Below are 25,013 nucleotides of genomic sequence, written 5' to 3' on the forward strand. Positions count from 1 at the left end.
ATCTTAATTAAGGCAATTTAAAATCATTCTTAATGTAAATTGTATGCATTTGGCTTAGGTTCTGAGTGCAAAAGTAGTAACCAATGCACGAAGTCCCGGTGCTCGATGTTATGGATTTGTGACAATGTCATCCAGTGCAGAAATGTCTAGGTGTATTTCCCACCTTCATCGCACTGAGCTACATGGACAGCAGATATTTGTTGAAAGGGTAATTATTTTTAGTGTCAATGTTGCCTGTTGATTTAAATGTGCAGATGATGATAAAACATTTTCATAAGTACAATAAGAGATGGCTTGGGCATCCCCTTCTGAAATGTCAATAAACTTGGAAATTAAAATGGATAGACTTGAGGTGAAAAGTTTGCCAGTGTGGCTGCCAGAACACTATGATAATATACAGTTAATCACTGTCTTCCTAATACTTGCCACCCCCTTTCTCATTGTATTGCTCCAAAAAGCAAAATAAATATTAGAAAAGATTTGACTTGAGTACGCAATCAAATTGGAATCAATGGAATGGTGTCGAGATAAAATACCAGTAGAAAGGAAATACCAAAAATATGGTTAAGTAGTATTAAACATTAGTACAGTTCTCGATAGAGGAATATAGATGTCAATGACGTTTTGTGATAAGTCAAAAAAAGTCATTTGAATGGTAAATTTGTCTCTACTTGATTAGGAATTATATTTTAATCAGTTACAAGCAGTCTGACACTCTTTGAGGGTGTATTAATCTTTTTAAACTGCATCTGTACACCATCAGGGTTCAACTATTGTTACACGATATATTATCATAAGAAAACACAGGTTATTCTGTTTACTTAAGTGTATGTTGATCTCCAAACAAGTTCATCTCTCTCCTGATTCAAGTGATGCTGGTAAGCCTGTTGATGCGCACACATGGCTGAAGTTGGAAATATTTATCCATTTGATTATCAGAACTACTGACGTACTAAATGAGCTATGCTTCAGAGCCTTCATGTGTGTGAAGAATATTGATATTCAGTTGACTGTTGTTAAATAGTCCTACCTCTGCTCCCTTTAGTTTAAAAAAAATCAGAACAGTTTATTATTGTAGTAGGGTGTTCTTGATGACAGAAGTTTGGAAATTTAAAGTTTTTCGGTTCTGTACCTCCTGGTGCTGAACCTAATGCATGTGAAAGCAGTCACATACAATCAATTGGACTTGATGTCACTGAGGAAAGTCATCTGATCAGGACACAGCACATTCAGTGAAAACCAAATGAAGCTCTTCTATGATATAACCCACATTGGATTGATTTGCTTAGCCATTGTCAAAAGTCACTTGAGGAAGACTGGAATTGGGGAAATGACCTGTTAATGTAAACATTTGCACCCTTTAGGAAGTTTTCCCAGCATGTAACAAATTGGTGCACCTACTCCATAAGGATGATGGTCCTGTTTGGGCAATGAACAAGAGCATTTTTGCATAATAATGTTTGAATAATATAATGAAAATAAAACAGAAGTGTGAATGCTGGAGATATGAAACTGAAACAAAAATTGCCAGAGAAACTCAGAACTCTAAACTCTGTTCACTGGACTCAAAACATTATCTCTGCTTTCTAGATACTGCCAGTTCTACAGAGTTTCTCCTGCAATTTCTGTTATAGTTAATTCTTGAAGATTTTACGAACATGCTTCAGATCTGATCACATGACTACCTAGTAGGGTTGTCGAGCACTGATTGTTCTGCATAACAAGATACTTTAATTATTATTGCAATGCATGCTTCGTCAAGACATTGACATTTTTCTGACTTAAGTAAATTGAAAATAATGGGGCAGCACGGTGGCTCAGTGGTTAGCACTGCTGCCTCACAGCACTAGGGACCTGGGTTCAATTCCTGCCTCAGGCGATTGTCTGTGTGGAGTTTGCACATTTTCCCTGTGTCTGCGTGGGTTTCCTCCCATAATCCAAAGATGTGCAGGTCAGATGAATTGGCCATGATAAATTGCCCTTAGTGTTAGGTGCATTAGTCAGATGTAAGTAGGGGACTGGCTTTGGGTGGGTTACTCTTCGGAGGGTCGGTGTGGACTTGTTGGGCCAAAAGGCCTGTTTCCACACTGTAGGTAATCTAGTCTAATCTCAAAACACTATATATTGAAATGTGCTTTGCACAATTCCTGCACCATGGATTGTAGTCTCCAGTAAGGTCCATGTTTAACATTCAGATGGAACAGGTTCAGGGTTTGGGAATCAGGATAAACTTGAGTACTGAGTTGAAATTGTACAACTGATCCTTTTCTTTACAGTTCCTGTTTGAATGGAAACTATATATGTAAACTTGTACTCTGAGGCGGTCACTGTGCACAACTATGGCATAATGTGTGTTTTTGTGTAATATTTCCAAATTAGATGGCCAGTTTCTGCTATAGATAAGGTGGTAGAAACTTGTAAGAAAATGTATAGGAAATTCATGCAAAAACATTTTTATCATGTGTCATAGATGGCTTAAACCAATTTGAGAGATGCTGAAGCTCAAACTGAGAATACCAGTAGATTAATCCAAAAGTGTATTAATCATGTGATTCTGTGATATTTAATTTCCTGAGAAGGAAAATGTCATATTTGAGGATTGGGTCTTGATTTTAAAATGGGGAAATAGGCAACATCTATTATTTCTAAAAATTGATTTTTCTGTCTTTTATTTTTGAAAAAATCCAACTCTTTATCTGTCTAGGTTAAAAATGATCCTTTTAAAAAAGAATCCATAACAAAAGACGGAACAGGGAAAATTGGTTCAAGCAGAAGTAGTAGTGATAAAAAGAGTTCGACGGGTGGAAAAACAGCCAGCAAGTAAGTATATTTCCAGTGTTTTTCCTTCTACTTCCCTGTGTTTCTTTCCCGTTTCTGCTCTTAGCATTGAAACTTCAATGCAATGCCCTTCAGTGGGCACTGCCACCAAAAAAAGGGTATCAAAATTGAGTCTGATCTTGCTAAAGCATGCATGCTTCATTAAAAGTTTATGATTAGCGGTCATGAGCTCTATTCCAGATTGCTTTTCTCTCCTTTTTTGACTGGTTCTAAGGCCATTTTCTTTTTATGGAATGTGGGCATTGCTGGCTGAACCAGCATTTATTGCCTACTGACATAGCTTTTGCTTTGTCAGCTGAGATAAGTTTAACTTGATACTTGAAGCAATGAGGATCAGTAAAACTTGTATGTGACATTCATAAAAACATTACTGATTAATACTACTTGATTGTTTTCAAAGTTTACAGTTTGTTTTGTTCAGTCAGAAGATTGTGGTACTTTTGTCTTTGGTTTTGCTATGAATTATGGAAGCAGTTCTTTTATTTTGTGAATTACCTATATATTACAGTTCAGGTAATTGTTTCTATGCTGGATCTACAAGAGCAACTCGCCAAGAGAGCTTGCTTTGTGCCACTTCTCAACCAGTTGATTTTCTTGAGTTATTCTCTGCCTTCCATTTTTGGATTTTTATTTGCTTGTAGGATGTTATTTGTATCATCTATAGTGAAGACTGGCATAAGCTAACTATTCATTTCATCTGCTATTCTTTTATTTTCCTTAGTAATTTTCAGTTTGACTTTCTATAGGGCCAACACACATAGTAAACCTATCCGGAAAAGATTAACAATTTGGAAACTAAATATATTTAGCTTATGGCAATGCTTTAAAATGGAAAGTGGTTGCGCCCTTAGTCAAACTGTTTCAGCATTGCTACAAAGCTGGCATTGAAAAAATTGCCAAGATTCAGTCCTGTGCACAAAAGGCAGGACAAATCCAACCTGACCAGTCACTGCCTCACCCAACTACATTTATAAGCAAAATATGGAGGGTGTCAACAACAGCACTTTCTCAAAATAGATTCCAACCATTGCCCCATAAAATTCAGCGACATTGTCATTGCAAGAATCCTCAATTCTGGGGTTGACCACTAACCAGAAACCAAACTGAATCAGTCACATAAATAGTGTGAATTCTGTGACAAGTAACTTGTCCCCTATCCACCAGCGTGGCATAAGGCATGGCATGTGATGGGCTCCTCCCCATTTACACTTCATTACTTTGAGCATTGAGTGCAGGAATTGAGATGTCATGTGTGTTTTGTACAGGATATTAGTGATGCCACATTTGGAGTACAGTGTACAGTTCTGATTGCCCTGCTTTTGGAAGGGTATTATAAAATGGGAGAGGGTGCAGAAAAGATTTACGAAGATGTTACCGAGTCCAGAGTGTTTGAGATTATAGGAGGTTGGGACATAGTCACTGGAGCCTAGGAGGTTGAAGGGTGACCTTAGAGAGGTGTATAAAGTCATGAGGGACAAAGATAAGGTGAATAACAAAGGTCTCTTCCCGAGGGCATGGAAGTCCAAAACACGAGGGCATATTTTTAAAGTGAGAAAAATTTAAAAGGCACTGGCAGGTGGTGGAATGAGCTACCAGATGAAGTGGTAATCGCTGGTACAGTTAAACATTTAAAACTCAATTAGATAGGTGCATGAGTAGCAAAGATTTAAAGAGATATGGGCCAAATGTACTAAGTTGGACTAATTTAGTTTGAGAAACTTGGTCAGCATGGACAAGTTGGACTAAAGGGTCTTTGTCCGTGCTGAATGACTGAATGCTCTCATTTCTGGATAGCTTTCTTTTGTGCTCTGATTTTCTTTCCTTTTGCTTTGATAATTATTGTTTCAATCCCATCTTCTAACCTGTCATCTGTCTTTGTGGAATTATATGCTGCTTCTTTTAAGTTTGATATCAAATTTAACATTTCTAATTAAATTGAATGGCAGATCTTTCTCTTGAATTTTTTTTCGTAATCTCTTTGGAATGCTTCTATTCTTTGTATACTGAAATGTCCTTCAAATATCTGCAACTTGGTCTCTATTAATCTATCATTTCACCTAGTTTGCCAATTCACTTTAGCTTTGCTTTTATATCCTTGTAATTTTAAATAAGTCTCTGACCTAGAAACAGAGGTTGTTGGAAAATCTCAGCAGTCTAGCAGCATTTGTGGAGTGAAAGAGTCAACATTTCTTGTCCAGTGACCCTTCTTCATAGATGGCCTACTCCTATCTCCATCAAGCAATATAAACTTCAATCAGCATATGGCTGCTACCTAGGTGCACCTTCACTGAGATTAAAAAAACCCTGTCTTGTTGCATAATGTTAAAAATCACACAACACCAGGTTATAGTCCAACAGGTTTATTTGGAAGTACTAGCTTTCGAAGTGCTGCTTCTTCAACAGACCTGTTGGACTATAACCTGGTGCTGTCATTTTTAACTTTGTCCACCCCAGCCCATTACCAACACCTCCCAATCATTGCACAATAATAGGTCCAATATATCTTAACTCTCCAATTAGCTCCAGAATGTGCTGTTCGAAGAAATTATTTAGAAACTGTCTATAATTTTACTGGAATCTGATCATCAATAATCGCATGGCAGTTTGAGTTCAGTTTGGAATTGTACTGATCAAAGTTTTCAAATGCCTTAAAAAGATGCTTTAAAAGTTTTGTCTTCCAGCTGACAAACCTTAGTCAGTGTCTAAATCAAGCTATATCTTTCTAAATGACTATTCTGGTCAAATTTTGTTGGCAATCATCAAATTACAGCCAATAGACAGTACTTGGTGGGTATTCTCCTCTGCAGTGTCCCCTAACTCCATTGGTGCCTTATAACAGACTGATCAATTCACTGTGCGAACCACTGCCTTTGCTTGCAAAACCACTTGAAGCATTTCATCTGTTAGATGATTTGGTAAAATAATGAACTCAGATTGTTTTGACACTGTTTTAACTTGCCATATGCAGTGTCTTGGGAACTTCACAGGCATAATTATATTCACAGACAATACATTGACACAACTTGAGAAAGATCTAAGTATAATTTCCAGTGAACCTGTTCAGAGGTGTTATTAGTCACTTCTGGAGCAGGTGGAACTTCAACCAGGGTCTCCTGGTCTGGAGGTAGGGATACAGTCAAAGAAATGTAGAATGGAATCAGTCCAACATGTCCATGCTGACCAGGTATCCTAAATTAATCTAGTCCCACTTATCAGCATTTGGCCCATATCCCTCTAAACCTATGTACCCATCCAGATGCCTTTTTAAATGTTGTGATTGTACCAGCCTCCTCCACTTCCTTTGGCAGCTCATTCCATACCATGAAAATATTGCCCTTTAGGTTCCTTTTAAATCTTGCCCCACTCACCTTAAACCTATGCCCTCTAGTTTTGGACTCCCCTAACCTGGGGAAAAGACCTTCACAATTCATCCTATCCATGCTCCTCGTGATTTTATAAACCTCTGTAAGGATACTACCACTGCAAGGGACACCCCACTGCTGGGAACACTAATATTAAGCCGCTCGTTAATATCATGTATTTCATTTTTCTCATTCTGAATATAAAGGACACAAGTATCTTCTAAAAAAGAGGATAAGAAAACAGAAAAACTTGGAGAGAGAAAAGAAAACAAAGATGGGTCAAGCTCTTCAAAGAAACCAGAAAATAAAAAGGACGACAAGGAAAGTGCAACAAGCAGTAGTCATGACCATTCCAAAAAAGTAGAGGAAAAGAGGCGAAGAAGTATGTATTTCTCTGTGACGTGTCTTTTTTAGAAGGATTTCAGATGGAGTTGTTAAACTTTGGTACAAATCCGGTTGTGCGCAAATCTTAATATGAACTTGTTAATTTGCAAGGTACTTTAAAAAGGAGTTATTTTTGGGAACATAATTAAATTCTTCACTTCATTGACCTTCTATCATTGACTTGATAGGTGTGAAGAGTTCTCATCGGATGGTGGTTATTGACAAGACTAAAGGTGAACCTGTTGTTAGTGTGAAAACTGCAAAGAAAGGCAAGAGTGAACAGGTGAACAATTATGGGGAGAAGGATTACCAGTATATAATGCTTATCATGTTTGTTACTTGCTGTCTGCTCTTCAGCTGGGTTTGTTGTCTACATATATTCTTGCATATATTCCTGTATTTTTAAGTGATGCACACAAACTTTAATTATAAATGGTAGCCAGCCTTTCATTGTCAGGTGTTAACATGTTAACTTGAAAGGAATGCTATAATTCAAGATTAATGGAAAAAATCCTAATACCTAAGATGTAAATCAGCTATGAATTCTGGTTCGAAGTTAACTACGGAAATGCTGAAACATAAAAGTACAATCAAGTGAGAATTTTGTGCATTTATGACTTCAAAAATTGCTTCTGATCATGTTGAACTATCAGATTGAGTTCTTGGAATGAAAGTATAGGTATTGGTCTGGCTTCAGTTTTTGTGTGGACCTAAATCAGTTTCAGAAGTCAGCTCTGTTACAGTTGTAGTTTTTCTATTGAAGTTGATTATGATGGCAGAGTTGAAAGCTTGTAATTTTGGTTATGTTTAATTCTGAATCTTTGCCAGACTATCTCAAATGAAGGAGGAAAAGTTGAATGGAAATGAGGCTGCCTTTCTTTGGCAAAGGAGCTTCATGCTCATCACTGTCTTAGCAGGCACTTGGACTGCACTCCGATCAAAGATATGAGGAAAAGCAGCTGGAGGAAAATTATAATAGCAAAATATTTCTCCCATGCAGCTCTTAGCAGATATGTTGTTTAGCTACTGATCCACTTTTACTTGGCTTTCTGAGCAAGGTTCTTCTGATTTTTTTTTTTCCTTTCTATAAGAGTGAAAATGTGATTTTTTTTCAAGAACTGTCCAATTCCGCATTTAGTCTTGATCAGGCTGGAAGACTTTTCAATCTGCTGCTTAGCAATTTTTGGTTCCTTGACTAACTTGTCAGATGTGTCAGGATGTGGAATTGAGATATACTTATTTACCTGGGATATGCTACCAAAACAGCAACATTATCAAAGTGATGCATGTATCTATATAGACTTGATGTCAGTGGAAATGGAAAGACCTAACAAAGAAAAATGTGACAAAATATTTTAAACTGATACTGATTTAGATTTTGTTCTTTTAAACAAAATATAGACTTCAGTTTCAAGAAGCAAAGAGAAACACATTCCAGGAAAACCAAGCTCCAGAGACAGAAAGGATATTTTGCCATTTGAAAAAATAAAACGGCAAAAAATTCGTGAGCGTTTGATCAGATTGGAACGCATACGACGTGCAATAGAATTAAGAAGGTATGTGGAACTTCCAACTCATGAAAGAGAAGGTAATTAATAATACCAGCTAATCTGAGCAATCTCAATCCAATCCTCTTGAGTTATGTGATACTTTGGTGAATTGAAGGGTGGGGTTTGAGCTTTCTCAAGAAAATGCAGGGCTAAATCTAAATTGAAATTCTGTCCAGTTAAGTAATATCTAGGACCAAGAATGTCTGCTTGATCCATCAATCCATCCATCATCCTAAGTATTAACTTGCTTCTCCACCAGTGCATAGTGGCACCAGTGTCTACCATCTAAAGGATGTACTGAAGCAATCTGTCCAAGTTCTTTTGTCAGCACCATCCAAAACGTAAACCTTGATAGTAGATAATAGGGACAGTAAGTCATAGACCTCCCTGACATGGAAATAGTTCAATTTTCTAGAGGATAGCATTCTGGAAATTCTTGCCTAACAGTACTGAGTCGTCTTGTACCAGGGTGAATCTTTTTTCCCGTCACAGAGCCCCTAACCCCATGTGCCTTGGCTAAAAGAAGGCTCCCAGCTCTTAGGTGGCAGACTTCCCTGACTACCGGCACAGTTTTGCTCTGCTTGTGGCCCCTTTGATCACAAGTTGTTTCTCTCCAGTGTTTATTGCTGATAGGCAAAACTATTAATAATAAGCACAGGAAAGAAACAAGATTGCGTTTGGAGCAACACCATCCTAGCCTTTCATTTTCATTCTGTCTACAGAAACAGTTGCCCTGAGAGTTCATTTTCCTTGTGGATTTTGAGGTTGGATTTACGCATTGTCCCTCCTGTATTTTAAATGTTGACATAGGCCATATGGACATCCGCTGATGAGAGTGGCTTACCATTGCACTCATCTAGAGGTGGCTATAAATGCAAACCTTGCCAGGGTGAGAAATTTCAGCCGTTTGTGGAATTGAGATGTTGGGATTGTACCAAGATCCTTTGTGATGAGGTAGGTATCCCTGAAATTGACTGTTGACTGAAAAGAAATCAGACAGCTGATAGCCAACTTCCATGGAATGCCGTTTGCAAGGACCTTGTAGAAGTACAACTGTGCAGCTTTTATTTCCCTTGCTGTTGCCAGCTGCTTGAAGATCACTAGAGCATTCAAAAGTTGTGCTGTATCTCCAACAAGAGTATCTGTTTTTCAGTGGTTTTAATTGAAATTAATTGGAAGATACAAGGTCTGTATTTGTTAGGTTTCACAAGATAACCAAGAATCTTTAAAGCAAAGCTCAAATAAAATCTTTACTGGCTCAGTATTTCTTTGACCAAATTGTGATAGTCAGAGGGACTCCAGTTCCAAACTATGAACTGTACTGAATTATAGATGTCATTTGGTATTCTGCGTCCCCAAACTTTAATGAGCAGAGTTCCTATTCTTTATTATTATTGCTGTTAAATTTCATGTCAGGTCTGGTCTGAGCAAACTTTTTCAGTTTCTCCGATAACTTCACTCTAAGTAACAATAACTGGCCAAAATGTCCCTTTCATACTTTATCTGAAAGCCTTTCCTTGATCAGTATATGAGTATGGAAGTGAGGGCCAGGTTTTGCTGAGATTTTGTGCTGTGACCTTTCCTGGCATCGGAGATGGTACATGTTTTACATGTTGCCTCATTTCTGTATTCTCTGAAACTGCTGAGCAGAAATAATTGTGTTGACAGAAGAGACTGTTTAATTTGTAATGTTCTTTAACAAACCTTCCAAAAGGAAGCAAAAATAAAAACTTTCAGGAACTTAACATAAATTAGTTTGAAGATATCATTGTTTTTGGAGAAATCAATTTAAGATTTGTTTTCTGAAGTATCATTTAATATAATAATATATCAAGGTGCTTCACTGCATTATGAAACAATATTGATACTGTTACAAAGCAGAGATACACCCCACCCCCCCAACTGGAGAACTAAAACCAAATCACACAAAAGAGAGTGCCTCACCATATAATCTGTTAAAAGGAGTGTGAGAGAGGGTGTAATCTGTCAACTGATCTTGGAGGAACCTGTTTGGGAAAGGTCACAACACAGAAGCAGATAAGTGGACTTTAAGTGCGGCCTTAAAATAAGTCTGCAGTAGTGAGTAGAGTGGATTCTTTCTTGATATGTTTTATTGAGCTATGTCTCTTGATTAAACTTAAAATATAAGCCATAAGTATTTATTTAACCTGGAGTAGTGTTTTGTAGAAGAATAAGACCGCTATTGTTTGGGTCTGTAGATTGAAAGAAGCAAAAATGGCCCTTAGTAGAGTGATATGCTCTCCTTGTTGGGTGTCGGAGTTTAGGGGGATTTTATGGGTTACTGAGGATTATATCTGCAATAAATGCCATTGGTTGGGAATCCTATCAGATCGGTTGGAGAGACCGTTAGAGGCAATGAAGAATTTACAAGAGCAAGAGGATGTGATGAATGGCAGTTATAGGAAGGAAGGGGAAGTCTCAGATACAGTCACACAGATGGGTTAACTCCAGGAAAGGTAAGAGAGGTAGGCAGGTAGTGCAGGAATCTTGTGTGGCTATCCCCATTTCAAATAAGTATGCTGTTTTGGAAAATGTGATGGACATTTGGGGGTACGTAGCATGAACAGCCAAGTTTCTGGTATTGAGACTAGTTCTAATATAATGAGAGGTACGTCTGGTTCCAAGCAAACGATTGTATTAGGGGACTCTCTAGTCCAAGGTACAGACAGACGTTTCTATGGCCAGCACCGAAAATTCAGTGTGTTACTTCCCAGGTGCCAGGTTCAAGGATGTCTCGGAGAGGGTGCTGAATATTCTCAAGGGGGAGAGGGACCAGCAAAGAGAGATCATTGTACACAGGGGAACCAAAGACATAGGAAGGGAAAAGGTTGAGATTCTGAAGGGAGATTACAGAGAGTTAGGCGGGAATTTAAAAAGTAGGTCCTCAAGAGTAGTAATACCTGGATTACTCCTGGTGCTACAAGCTCGTGGTAGCAGGAGTAGGAGGATGGCGCAGATGAGTGCATGGCTGATGAACTGATGTATAGGAGAAGGATTCACAGTTTTGGATCATTGGAAGCTGTTTTGGGTGAGAAGTGACCTATACAAGAAGGATGGATTGCACCTGAATTGGAAGGGGGCTAATATACTGGCAGGGAGATTTGCTAGAGCTGCTTGGGAGGATTTAAACTAGTAAGGTGGTGAGGTGGGACCCGGGGAGATAGTGAGGAAAGATTTCAATCTGAGACTGGTACAGTTGAGAACAAAGGTGAGTCAAACAGTCAGGGCAGGCAGGAACAAAGCCGAGACCAAGGTAGGACTGATGTATTGAAATAAATGCAATTTAATTTAAGAGGCCTGACAGGGAAGGCAGATGACCTCAGGGCATGGTGAGGAACATGGGACTGGGATATCATAGCAATTACAGAAACGTGGCTCAGGGATGGGCAGGACTGGCAGCTTAATGTTCCAGGATACAAATGCTACCGGAAGGACAGAAAGGGAGGGAAGAGAGGAGGGGGAGTGGCATTTTTGATAAGGGATAGCATTACAGCTGTACTGAGGGAGGATATTCCTGGAAATACATCCAGGGAAGTTATTTGGGTGGAACTGAGAAATAAGAAAGGGATGATCACCTTATTGGGATTGTATTATAGCCCCCCTAATATTCAAGAGGGAAATTGAGAAACAAGGAGATCTCAGTTATCTGTAAGAATAATAGGATGGTTATAGTAGGGGATTTTAACTTTCCAAACAAAGACTGGGACTGCCATAGTGTTAAGGGCTTAGATGGAGAGGAGTTTGAGTGTGTACAAAAAAGTTTTCTGATTCCGTATGTGGATATACCTACTAGAAAAGATACAAATCTTGGGAAATAAGGCAGGGCAGGTGACTGAGGTGTCAGTGGGGGAGCGCTTTGGAGCCAGCGACCATAATGCCATTAGATTTAAAATCGTGATGGAAAAGGATAAATCAGATCCAAAAGTTGAAGTTCTAAATTGGAGAAAGGCCAATTTTGACAGTATTAGGCAAGAACTTTCAAAAGCTGATTGGGCGCAGATGTTCACAGGTAAAGGGATGGCTGGAAAATGGGAAGCCTTCAGAAATGAGATTGAGAGTCCAGAGAAAGTATATACCTGTTAGGGTGAAAGGAAAGGCAGGTAGGTGTCTGGAATGCTGGATGAGTAAAGAAATTGAGGGTTTGGTTAAGGAAAAGAAGGAAGCATATGTCAGGTATAGGCAAGATAGATTCAGTAAATCTTTACAAGAGTATAAAGGCAGTAGGATTATACTTAAGAAAAATCAGGAGGGCAAAAAGGGGACATGACATAGCTTTGGCAAATAGTGTTAAGGAGAATCCAAAGGGTTTTTACAAATGCATTAAGGACAAAAAGGTAACAAGGGAGAGAATAGGGCCCCTCAAAGATCAGCAAGGCAGCCTTTGTGTGGAACCGCAGGAGATGGGGCAGATACTAAGTGAGTATTTTGCATCAGTGTTTACTGTGGAAAAGGACATGGAAGGTATAGAATGTAGAGAAGTCGATTGTGACATCTTGCAAAATGTCCATATTACACAGAAGGAAGTGCTGGATGTCTTGAAACGCATAAAGGTGAATAAATCCCCAGAACCTGATTAAGTGTACCCTAGAACTTTGTGGGAAGCTAGAGAAGTGATTGCTGGGCCTCTTACTGAGATATTTGCATCATCAATAGTCACAGGTGAGGTACCGGAAGACTGGAGGTTGGCTAACATGGTCCCACTGTTTAAGAAAGGTGGCAAGGACAAGGTGGGGAACTATAGACGGGTGAGCCTGACGTCGGTGGTGGGCAAGTTGTTGGAGGGAATCCTGAGGGACAGGGTGTACATGTATTTAGAAAGGCAAGGACTGATCAGGGATAGTCAGCATGTCTTTATGCGTGGGAAATCATGTCTCACAAACTTGATTGAGTTTTTTAAAGAAGCAACAAAGAGGATCAATGAGGACAGAGCGGTAGATGTGTTCTAGATGGACTTCAGTAAGGTGTTCGTTAAGGTTCCCCATGGTGGACTGCTGAGCAAGGTTAGATCTCTCCGAATACAGGGAGAACTAGCCATTTGGATACAGAACTGGCTCAAAGATAGAAGACAGAGGGTGGTGGTGGAGGGTTATTTTTCAGACTGGAGGCCTATGACCAGTGGAGTGCCACAAGGATTGGTGCTGGGTCCACTACTTTTCATCATTTATATAAATGATTTGGATGTGAGCATAAGAGGTAAAGTTAGTTTGCTGATGACACCAGAATTGGAGGTGTAGTAGATAGTGAAGGTTACCTCAGATTACAATGGGATCTTGATCAGATGGGCCAATGAGCTGAGAAATGATAGGTGGAGTTTAATTTAGATAAATGTGAGGTGCCGCATTTTGGGAAAGCAAATCTTAGCAGGACTTGTGCACTTAATGGTGAGGTCCTAGCGAGTGTTGCAGGTTCATAGCTCCTTGAAAGTGGAGTCGCAGGTAGATAGGATAGTGAAGAAGGCATTTGGTATGCTTTCTTTTTATTGTCAGAGTATTGAGTACAGGAGTTGGGAGGTCATGTTGCAGCTGCACAGGACATTGGTTTGTCTACTATTGGAATATTGCATGCATTTCTGGTCTCCTTCCTATCAGAAAGATGTTGTGAAACTTGAAAGGGTTCAGAAAAGATTTACAAGGATGTTGCCAGGGTTGGAGTATTTGAGCTACAGGGAGAGACTGAATAGGCTGGGGCTGTTTTTCCTGGAGCGTCAGAGGCTGAGGGGTGACCCTAAAGAGGTTTATAAAATCATGAGGGGCATGGATAGGATAAATAGACAGTCTTTTCCCTGGGGTGGGAGAGTCCAGAACTAGAGGGCATACATTTAGAGTGAGAGAGGAAAGATATAAAAGTGGCCTAAGGGGCAACCTTTTCACAGAGAGTGGTACGTGTATGGAACGACCTGCCAGAGGAACTGGTGGAGGCTGGTACAGTTGTAACATTTAAAAAGCATCTGGATGGGTATATGAATAGGAAGGTTTGGAGGATATGGGCCAGGTGCTGGCAGGTGGGCCTAGATTGGGTTGGGATATCTGGTTGGCATGGACGAGTTGGACCGAAGGGTCTGTTTCCATGCCGTACATCTCTGACTCTATAACAACTTCTAGTGGCTAATGAAAGAAATCCCTGACACTCGCTTTGCAATCCACAAGTAACAATCAACAGTGAACAAATTAACTAAATTATTAACAGACTGAACAATTCTCCTCTAACTAATATCTATTCCTGAACAATGCAAGATTCTAATGGTGTGCTGTTCCAATAAATACAAGCCCCACTTGTGCAAAAGAAAATTTAGTCATCGAAACTGCAGCCAGGTTACGTGACTTCTGGACTTGTGTCTCTCTGCTGATACTTGTGTCAGAAATGTTTTCTTTGTAGATTGTTCTGTCAGGAGTTTGGATGGTGTACTGCAGTATTGTTGCAATGTAGATAATGAGCTGTTATCTCTTGGCAGATAACAGTTAGCTCTGGTGAACTGTCCAACTGTGCCACCTTTTATACCCATGATGACATATCAATTTCTTATAATAGTTTTGGCAATATAGGACCAATCCTATCAGATTTAAACTTAACAGGTTTTTGGTAGCTAAGGGCCTGTGTTAAATTAATTGGCTAAATTTAAAACCTGTTGTCTTGATTAAAAACTGCTGCTTGGCCTATTGGTAAAGGTGTTTCAATTTGGGTGCTCTGTGTACTAGCAAACTTGAGCTACTGTCAGACATCCATTTTAGCTCGAAGCACACAACAGAAATCTTTTAAAGGCACCAGGCAACTATTTCCCCATTTTACAGTTTTGCACACCACCAAATTCTAACTTCTTGCTTCCCAATCATCAATTACTCTACCCAGCTTTGCAACAATACCAAAGGAGGAGATACTGGATCGAATGACCAAACCTTGGACAAAGAGGTACATGTTAAGACGTGCAATGAAGAACAAAAGCAAGGTAGAGAGGAGGCAGGAACTGCAGAGTTTTGGCCTTAATATCTGAAAGCATGGCCATCAATCCTTGAACAATTAAGATCAAAGATGCTGAAGATAGCAGAGTTCAGTTTGTGGAACTGGCATGGTATGAAGGGATTTGAAAATAGACTGTCTTCAGTTTTCCCAGTATTTGTTTTGAAGGAAATATCTGCATATCCAATACTTAATATCAAGTTAGCAGTTTGAGAGTTGAGGGACAGTGAGTTTGAGAGATGTGAAGGGGGTTTTATTTGTAAACATGTGGAAATTGATGCATTTACAACGCATTATTGTTAATGTCGTGGAGAGTTGGTGAACTCAGTTGGCTGGATAGCTGGTTTTCAATAGAATTATGCTAAAACCATTGATTTATTTCTCGTATTGACTGAGGTCCCTGGTGAAGATCCCCCCTTCTCAGTCTTGCTCCTTGCTTGAGCAGTGATCTTCAAGTTAACCTCACTCTCTAATGAGATAGCACCCTTATGGTCCTCTGGTACTTTGGCAACTTTGCCTTTTATCTGACTTTGTTGAAAGACACACAAACTTGCTGAGTTGCACCATCTGCGTTTGGCGCTAGAGTATGTTCAGCTGTCTAAGCTGAACTTCAAAGTCCTTTTTGGTGTTGCCCCATTTTGTCTTTACTTGAATGGGGCCTGCATGCTCATTTAGCACTGAGAGCTTCATTTCAAAATAGTTTTCCTACCGGTGGGACTTGAACCATGTGATCTGATGGGCACGAATTTGGAGTGGGCTGTATTTTGGAGCGGCTGCTCTCTGACTCACCTTTCCTCCAACTAAGTCTTGGCAAGCCTCCCACTCTGTGTAACTTGTGTTTTGCTGCTTTGCTCAACTAGATCTGTGTTTCTGTTCAAGATCCAGACCCAAAACTTAAGTTGTGTGTTTGTTATAATGTAGGGCAGAGATGTGGAACTGGGATAATTATAATTGATATTTTATTTTCACATTATTTCCAAAGCTGCATCCCTCATTTCATGGCTCACCTTGTACCATTGCTCCCAAAAAAATAGGTGCTGGAGAAATAATCAGTGAAGGGATGGCTTGGAAAGAGGCTGCAAGTCAGAGGGTATGCAGCAAGTTAGTGAATGAGAAACTAAGTGAAGCTGAAAGTCTCAGTGGATTAGGGACTGGGAAAGGCTACAATTCTCTGAGAAAGAGGGAAAGGTTGCAAGTTCAAGGGTTCGTAAAAGGAATGGACCATCACAACTAGGATGATGAGTGGGAGCAGGATGTGTGACAAATGAGGTTTGGAAAACAGGCTTAGTAGCAAACATGAATTAAGAAAGTTGGCAAACGTTGTCTATCTAAATTTATTTTAATAAGGGCTCATGATGGCCTAGTAGTATTATTGATGGCCTATTAATCTAGAGACCCAGGCTTAAATTCCACCACAGCAGATGGTGGGATTTTAATTCAATAAAAAATCTGGAATTAACAGTGTAACGATGTCCATGAATCCATTGCCAATTGTCAGGAAAACTCATCTGGTTCACTAATGTCTTTCAGAGAAGGAAGTCTGCCAGCCTTAACTGGTGTGGTCTACATTTGACTCCAGACCCACAGCAATGTGCTTGACTTATGACTGTCCTCTGGGCAACTAGGGTTGGGCAATAAATGCTGGCCTAGCCAGTGGAAACCTTATCCCATGAATGAATAGTAAATAAACAGGAATTTAGCAAAGCTGAATTAAACATTTAAATTTCTGAAAAGTAAGTTCTACAGAACTAACTATAGTATTTACATTGATTTTACTGGGAAAATGTGATTCAAAGTCTTACCTGGTTGTGATTTTCATGAACGGAGCCTAATTTAAATGACAACGTGACTGTGTCAAGTTTAGCATGTTGGATCATGGCATTGGAACTTCTTCCGTGGATGTAGTTGGGAAGTTAGATCCAAAAATCTTCATTTTGCGGATGTAGGTTATTTATTACTTAACATTTTACTAATTTCATTGCACTGTACTGTAATGAAGTTTGAAATAAATAAATCAAATGGAGTCCATGGAAAGCACAAACCCCATACCATTTCTCCTTCCTTAAGAAACTTGGTTTCAAATCATGCACAAGGTGGATGGATAGAAATAGGTGATTTTCTGGTACTAATTATCTTGTTATACATATACAAAATGCATTTGAACACTGAAATGCTGACATCACTTTGGTGATTTGATATGAACAAGTTTGTCCATAGTTTTGATAGTAATAGAAGGTACATCAAGTGAGTAGAAATTATCAGTTTTCACTTTAAGTCTAATAATTCTACTTTTTGAAGTAGCCAGGAAATATTTGTATATTATATGATCCCTTTTTTTCAGATCCTTTTTATTTTGAGCCACTCACCTTTGCTAACATCCTGTACATGAATTTTATCAGAATTCTAGTGTCATACTGAGAGTGTGCTCCATTGTCTAAGGTCTTAATCTGGGTTCCATATGTCATCTTGTCATAAGTAACCCTATAAAGCTGTTGCACAGCAGCATGGGGAGTCTACCCAAGATGTGATTCCTTAGTGAAGAACACTCAGTTTATCTGTTAACTATCATACTGCTGTTGGTGGAAGCTCACTGTATGCACATCAACTGCCATGCTTATTGACGTTTAATGGTGACTACACAGCAAAAGGAATTTGGGCTATTTTTTCCAAAAATGTATTGTATCTGCCGGTCATGCAATGTGTAATATAAATACAATTCTCAAGTGTCTAATCTGATGAAAGATTATAGGGCATTTCTGTCCCCTAATTTTGGTTGTGAGGATGTGTATTAGGACCAGAGTTGGGCTGTTTGGCTTTTTAAGTCTGCTTCACCATTTAACATATCATGTTTGAACTGTTTGTCTAGAATTCTACTTTCCCATCTCCAATTACCATTTTGATTCCCTTCCTTGACCAGGATCTTATCTACTTTCATGTTAAAAATATTCAATCACCCTGCCACCACCTGCCTTTTGTGGCAGAGTTCCAATGTCTCTCAAAATCAGAGATTATTTGCCTTAATCTCTACCCTAAAAGCACTACATTTAAACAGTGCTACCTACTTCTGGACTCTGTAGTTGAGTCTGAGAGCTGGCCACACAGATTTGTGTTTGCTCTTCCTTTTCTAATTTTTGCAATACAATTTTTTCATACAAGGCTTTTCTTTGTAATATAGAACTCAAAATTAAAATGAGAAATTCCCACCAATGGCACACAAACCAACAGCTACTAGGCTACTGGATGTTAGCAGATTACTTTGAATGCAGTGTACTCTTCAAAACTTGCCATTTGACTCAGCTTAACATTGCTATATTAGGTGCATGCAATACGCATTTTTTAAAACTCTTTTTAATTAGGCGGCGTGAAATAGCTGAAAGACAGCGTCGTGAGCGGGAGCGCATTCGCATGATACGTGAACGTGAAGAACGTGATCGCTTACAACGAGAAAGGGAACGGTTGGAGATTGAAAAGCAAAAACTTGAGCGAGAGAGAATGGAACGGGAGCGACTGGAAAGGGAACGCATACGTATAGAACAGGTTCTCTATTTCGCTTTTCAGTATGGATTCAACATCTCAAAAACATTTGTTCTTTACAATTACCTCTTAATCGCAGCCAAGTGTGTATTTTTGTCAAGACAAAGTACCGTGGCCAGTGGATGTGAGTGGTGTTGGTTCTTGAGTAGGTTATGAAGAGATGGTGCTCCAGCATCGTGGAATAGACTCTCTCATGACCAAAATTATTAATTCTTCCAGTGAGAAGCTGAGAAAACTAAACTTCCTATGAAGAAATCCTCTATGTGCTGAGCAAGCCAGCAGTTTGACTGGTAATATGTATGGAACAGACGTTTTATGGAATCAAGAATTAGTAGATGACACCATTTTTAAATCTGCTCAGCAAATGGGGAGGGGCTTATTACAAGTTTTGCGATGGGTCATTTAAAGACAGTTCGGGAACTGTGGAAGAGGAATTCAAAGGCTGCAGGTTGTTGGAGAAGGAGGAGAGGAAGAAAAGGGCATTCTGTGTTAGGTGCTGCTGCCAAGACAGCTGAACTACGTGGACTTTGTGTAGTGTTAACTCTGAAGTCCTCGAGCAATTTAAAAGTTCTCTATAGTGAAGCTTCATGGAAGCTTTGGGATTTGTTGGGGCTCAGGAAACCATGTACCACAAGCGTTTAATACAGCCAAGAGAGAGTGATGTAAAGACCATAAGTAATATTTGCTGCAACTGAGCAAGATTTGAGTTCAGTGAAAATCCAGAAACAGTGTTGACTTGGTGAATCTAGCTCTTAGTGAAAAGCTGGAGTTGTGCAGCAAATAACAACTGGAGGCAGGCCAGATGGGGTTTATTGGACATCGATCCAGGAAGGGAGGGATCAACCAGAACCGGAACAAACGTTAAGGCAGTCAATGATGGATCGTCTTGGGAGTTTCAAGGTCTGATTGGCAGAAGTGGTGATCCCTTGTGAAGTTTAAAGAGATTTGATGACCCACCATGTCCATAGAATTTTGGAAAGGAGTTCTTGAGAAATGAGTTCTGAGCATTTTTTTTAATGCTGTGGCATGGTTGGTTACAGCCTGATACTCTTAAGGATTACTATTCTAATGTAAAGTTGGAGATTGTACGTTCAAAATGGTGGAATTTTATGCTCTTATTCTCTTTTGCAAGTCTCCTGGATCTCTCACTTTGTCTCCTTAAAGGAGAAAAATTTAATGCTCCCTAGCTAGATAGTATCATAAGTTTGGCTATCTGGCCTGGAATCATAACACCTACTGCTTCGTACAGCTTTGTGCACTTCTGTTTTAAAAAAAATTGTTTGCTTACTATCATGACCAATAATGCTTGGCTTTGAGGCAGCACTTCCTTATAAGGACATAACTAAAATCTAAAACTTTCTAAGGTCATGATCCACATATCTCCAGCAGACATGTTGATTTAAAATAAAGTCCTGATAGCTCAGTAGTTAGCATTGATGTCTCATAGTGCCAGGTTGGATTCCACTCTGGGACAACTGTTTGGAGTTTGTACATTCTCTCCATGTCTATTTGGGTATCCATTGGGTGCTCCAGTTTCCTCCCACAGTCCAAAGATGTGCAAGTTAGGTGGGTTGGCCATGCCAAATTGCTCATAATGTCCAGGGATCTTGAGGCTAGGTAGACTCGCCATAGGAATGCAGGTCACAAGGACAGGATGGGATGCTCTTTGGAGGGTTGGTGTGGACTTAATTGGCCAAATGGCCTACTTCCACACTGTCGGGATTCTATGTTCTTTATGGGATCCGTACTGGAAGGATCTTAATTGTATTTATCTCAAGTGGAGAGGGAGATCTGATACATTTCAGAGATCTCATCATTTGGTGAAATAGTCAATTTGCAAATTGTGGTTTTTGTAGCGGAAACTGATTCTTCGTTTTCATGGTTCTCCAGGTAACGTCTCATTTTCCATTGATTCCTGAGACTTTTTGTAGGAGCATGATTTAGTGCATTGAAACTGATGGTTATAATTTTGAAGTGGTAACTAAACTGGAGGATGATTACTTTGGCAGCAATTAAGTCATTATAAAATATGACATGCAGAAAATTTAAAATGAGAAAATGCTGAGATAACTCTTAAGCTCAATCATCTCTTGAAAGAGAAACACTTGAGGTTTCAAAATTATGTTTACTTAGTCCTAAATATATTTGAGAGGTGTAATTCCATCCAGAGTAAGTACTCCTTGGTGGAGAGAGGGCAAGGTTATGTGTCTTGCGGTGTCTCTCCTGTGAGTGACCATTCCTACTTCTGCTGATCAGTGGAAGGAGGTGTAGAGAAGGGTAGAGTGCTATAAAACAAGCCACAGTTCAAAAAAACCTGACACTTGTATTGATTTAATACTTCAGGAACGCCGTAAAGAAATAGAGCGCATTGCCCGTGAACGTGAAGAGCTTCGTCGGCAACAAGAACAGCTCCGCTATGAACAAGAAAGAAGAAATTCTTTAAAACGCCCACCTGATGTAGATAATAGGTATGGTAGTGAAGAGTAATTTTTTGAATGGATGAACTTCAGTATGCTCTTTGGATTAATGCACATAATGACTACTCCCAATTAAGCTTAATCCCCCATTTCTAAGTGGAAGTTCAGCTTTTGCTTATTATGGTTTATCATTTTTTCCAGTTTATCCTTAGTGTATTGTTTATAAAGCTGTGTGGGTTAAGTATCAGGCCTTTTTCTGTACCAAACACAGAAAATGCTAGCTAAACGCAGCTCTTTCGGCATCTATGCAGAGATAAGGAGTTCATGTTTTCAGTCGCAGTTTGATTCTTCAGAACTGAAAAGGGTTGGAAAATGTTGTTCGTGTGTTTTCACTGGCAAAGGTGGAGCAAAAAGCACAAACGAGTCCATCAAACATCATTAAGTCAGACTGAAGTTGTGGAATTCAATACTCGATCTTGTGGGCTCAAAAACGCCGAAGTGGAAAATAAGGTGGTGTTCCCTGAGCTTGAATTGTGCTTTGTTGGAACATTGTAGCAGCCCCTGAGGACTATTAGCATGTTTGAGGTGGTTTATTGAAATGGCATATAACTGGAAGACGAAGGTATTCCACAAAGTGGTGACCAAGTCTTGAGTTTTGTCTCGACGATGTAAAAGTAACTGCAATGTGAGAAGCAAATACAGCTGACCAGACTGAATCAAGTACTAGTAAAAGGCTGCTTTGCCTAGAAGATGTGTTTGTGACCTTGGACAGTGAGGAAAGAGGAGATAAATGGGCACCTTTAGCAAATGCATGAGATTGTGCCTGTGAGGAGTTGTGGAAGAGTGAGCTAGGGTGCCACGGAATTTAGGGTCCTTGCAGAATGTTGCAATTGCAGGGGGTTGGGGTTACTGTTCTGTGGCATCCTTTACAGAGGTGAGTGAGGTAGAAAATGAGGACATGAATGACGCTTCCATTGTTCTGCAAAAGGGTAGATGGGGTGAGAGCAAAGTGTTGGAAATGGATTAGATGTGGCTGAGGACTGTGTTAACCACAGTGATGGAGGGAATTCTCAGTTGAGGAAAAAGAATGGTCTGTCCAATACTCTCACTAGGCTGTGCACGTGCGTAGCCAGTCCGAGCATTCGCATCTGGTGTTCCGTGTAACTTGATTTCAAGTTACAGAAGCCACTGCTGCACACGGACCTTGGAGATCTGTGCAGAAGGCAAAGAAAAGTGGGAACACAGGTTGAGTATTCCTGGTGGAAGGTGGCACCAATGCAACAGCAACTGGGATATGAGGTGGAATGCTTGAAGCAAGTTGGATGTGAAAAGGTGTAGTTGAGGTAGCTATGGGAGTTTGTAGGCTTGTAATGGATATTGGTGGACAGCTTATCCCAGAAATGGCAACAGAAAAGTAACACTAAGTGTCAGCTGCGTGGTTGCACGTACGGTTAGCCACTTCAGTGTTCCCACACAGCAGTAGAGAGTGATTGACATTATTTTATGAATGAAGGTGTTTTACATTTAAAACAGCCCCACATCACAACCCTTTTCTCCATTCTTCTAAGTCTAGATTTTCTTGTTTCCTTTTATTTCCCCTTGCATCCAAAAATAGGAATGTATCAATGAGTCATTTTTAGGCAAAAATAAAATCGGTTTTTAAAACTTAAAATTACAGAGCCATAGAAAGTTTTCTTAACCTGCCATTGACTACCATATTTATTTGTTAAAACTGAACTTAAAATTTTAGATGAACTTTTTAAAATATGTAAATGTCATTAATACCTAGACGTGATGAACCCTATTGGAATGAACACAAACGGAGAGCTCTGGACAATGATGCCCGATTTGGTCATGGTTCTGATTACAGTCGCCAAGAGCCAAACCGTTACAATGACTTTGACCACAGGGTACCATCATTTGATAGGTGAGTGCATCTGGATTGTGATTGCCTCAAGTGAGATCTGATTGTTTTTTTTAACTGCAGCTATTGGAAAATAATATCAAAGGTAGTGTACTGAGATTGTACATTGCACCAAAGAAGAGGATATGAGTCAATAACTGCTATTTGCATATTCCTGATCTCTCTTTGGTAATGGGTGTGCACCCTGTAGGACTGGACATGGCATCTGAAATAAAATCAGTTCAACTGTTCCTTATAATGGTGCAATGAATCCTTGAATGACCATGAAAATGTTTTATGCCACAGTCTGAGTTTGGCTGAACCATGAAGGCTGATACATGAAGCTATTCTGTAAATTTGCAGGCGAGGGGATCGTTACAACCATCAAGGAGAGGGAAAAAAGAATCGTTCTGGAAGTCGCAGAGAGGACACTGGTTATAACAGATATCCAAAGCCATATAATGATTCCAGAAGACCAACTTCCCAACAAAGAAGTGAACTTCATGCAAATGCTGAGCGGAGAGAAATAAGGGAGCGGGACGACCGGCGAACTGTAACAATTCAGGACCGCTCGGCTGCTAGCAGAGGACATGAGCATCTGCAAAAGATGTCCCCATCAAGAAACTTTTCTGACCGCAGTAGGATGGAAGAACATGGAGTCCATCACAGCCGACCAAGTCATAATTCTTCTCGACCTGATGATTGGAAGTCGAGTGGTGGCATGGGCTCAACAAAACATGAATTGAGGTAACGTTGAAATTTTCTCCCATTTTGCATAAGTATTGCAGATGTTTCTTTAACTTTGTCCAGGCTAGTCTTTTCAGAAAGTACTGAAAATTCTCATTACATTTATGTACGACATCAGCCAGATTTGATACACTTGCGTGGCATTAGACGCTATAATATGTAGATATAAGATATTACAACTGTGTTTTAGGTGAATTCTGATGGTTCAGTGGTGTTTCTGGGAAGGGGATTTAATTTTTAATCTTCACATTTCTACATTCACTGGGACTCGTTAATATAATGCCTTGCTGTGTGGTATCACCAGCATTGAAGTCAGAAAAACTAAAAGATGCCCTCGCATTATGTAATAGATCATTTTTCAATCTTCTGCTGTTAAGGGTATGTATTTGCATTTTTTTTGAAGAAGAGTTAAGTTGAAGTTCCAGAATACAGCATTCTTTCCTAGTTGCGATGGTGAATGATTGAAATGCCATTGCTTGGAAGGCTCTCTGGGGGGTGGGAGAGATTTGTGGTGGGAGATTTACAAGTCTGAACCTTATCATGTGTTAATGCAAACCAGATGGCTGGATTGTTTATTCTGACTCTTCATTGCTGAGCTGTGAACTGCTATTATTATTGTTCCATGGGTGAACCAGCAATTTAACTTGTAAATAGTTAGTAGTGAGTGACCTTGAATTAATTTGTGGCCATTTAGAACTTCAAGAGAGAGAGATCGGATACGCCCAGAGAGATCTGGTCAAAATATGCGAAGTGGAGCACCAAGTGGTATGGCTGGATATAACAGCAGAGATGGTGGACGACCTGCAATAGGAGACAGAGGTAGTAGTTCTCAGGTACAGAAAAGATGAACAATTAATTAGAGCTATGGGATGGCAAATGCTATCAGCTTTGTTCTGTTTAAGAATTAATGCTTTCTTAGTTTTATAAAGAACTATGTTTTAATTTGCTTTATCAACATGAACTTGCAAACACAGTTGCTTGCTTTCAACTTGGGGTGACCAAACAGTTTATGTACCTGATCTAGCATGTGTAAGTATTGGTTAATGCAGTCCTGCTTACCATAGCTTTATTGATTGCGTTTCATAAAGTCATAGAGCTGTACAGCACGGAAACAGGCCCTTCGGTCCAACCCATCCATGCCGACCAGATATCCCAACCCAATCTAGTCCCACCTGCCAGCACCCGGCCCATATCCCTCCAAACCCTTCCTATTCATATACCTATCCAAATGCCTTTTTAAATGTTGCATTTGTACCAGCCTCCACCACTTCTCTGGCAGCTCATTCCATACATGTACCACCCT

At 39.6% G+C, this 25,013-nt stretch overlaps 1 protein-coding gene across 4 annotated transcripts in view; it reads left to right on the top strand.

Moving 5' to 3' along the window:
- Positions 1–25,013, top strand: part of sltm (SAFB-like, transcription modulator) — a 61,389-nt gene that overhangs the window by 22,106 nt on the left and 14,270 nt on the right. For all 4 annotated transcript variants that reach the window (XM_043677439.2, XM_087981400.1, XM_043677441.2 and 1 more), the window contains exons 10-19: positions 59–208; positions 2,705–2,820; positions 6,407–6,582; positions 6,773–6,867; positions 7,986–8,140; positions 18,466–18,646; positions 20,987–21,111; positions 22,850–22,987; positions 23,327–23,710; positions 24,405–24,543. In XM_043677439.2, coding sequence (XP_043533374.2) covers positions 59–208; positions 2,705–2,820; positions 6,407–6,582; positions 6,773–6,867; positions 7,986–8,140; positions 18,466–18,646; positions 20,987–21,111; positions 22,850–22,987; positions 23,327–23,710; positions 24,405–24,543 — 1,659 coding nt within the window. The remainder of the gene's footprint in view (positions 1–58; positions 209–2,704; positions 2,821–6,406; positions 6,583–6,772; positions 6,868–7,985; positions 8,141–18,465; positions 18,647–20,986; positions 21,112–22,849; positions 22,988–23,326; positions 23,711–24,404; positions 24,544–25,013) is intronic.

Source organism: Chiloscyllium plagiosum, unplaced genomic scaffold (assembly GCF_037043375.1).
Source record: "Chiloscyllium plagiosum isolate Xiang-an unplaced genomic scaffold, Cpla_swu_hap1 HiC_scaffold_39, whole genome shotgun sequence".
Lineage (NCBI taxonomy): Eukaryota > Metazoa > Chordata > Chondrichthyes > Orectolobiformes > Hemiscylliidae > Chiloscyllium > Chiloscyllium plagiosum.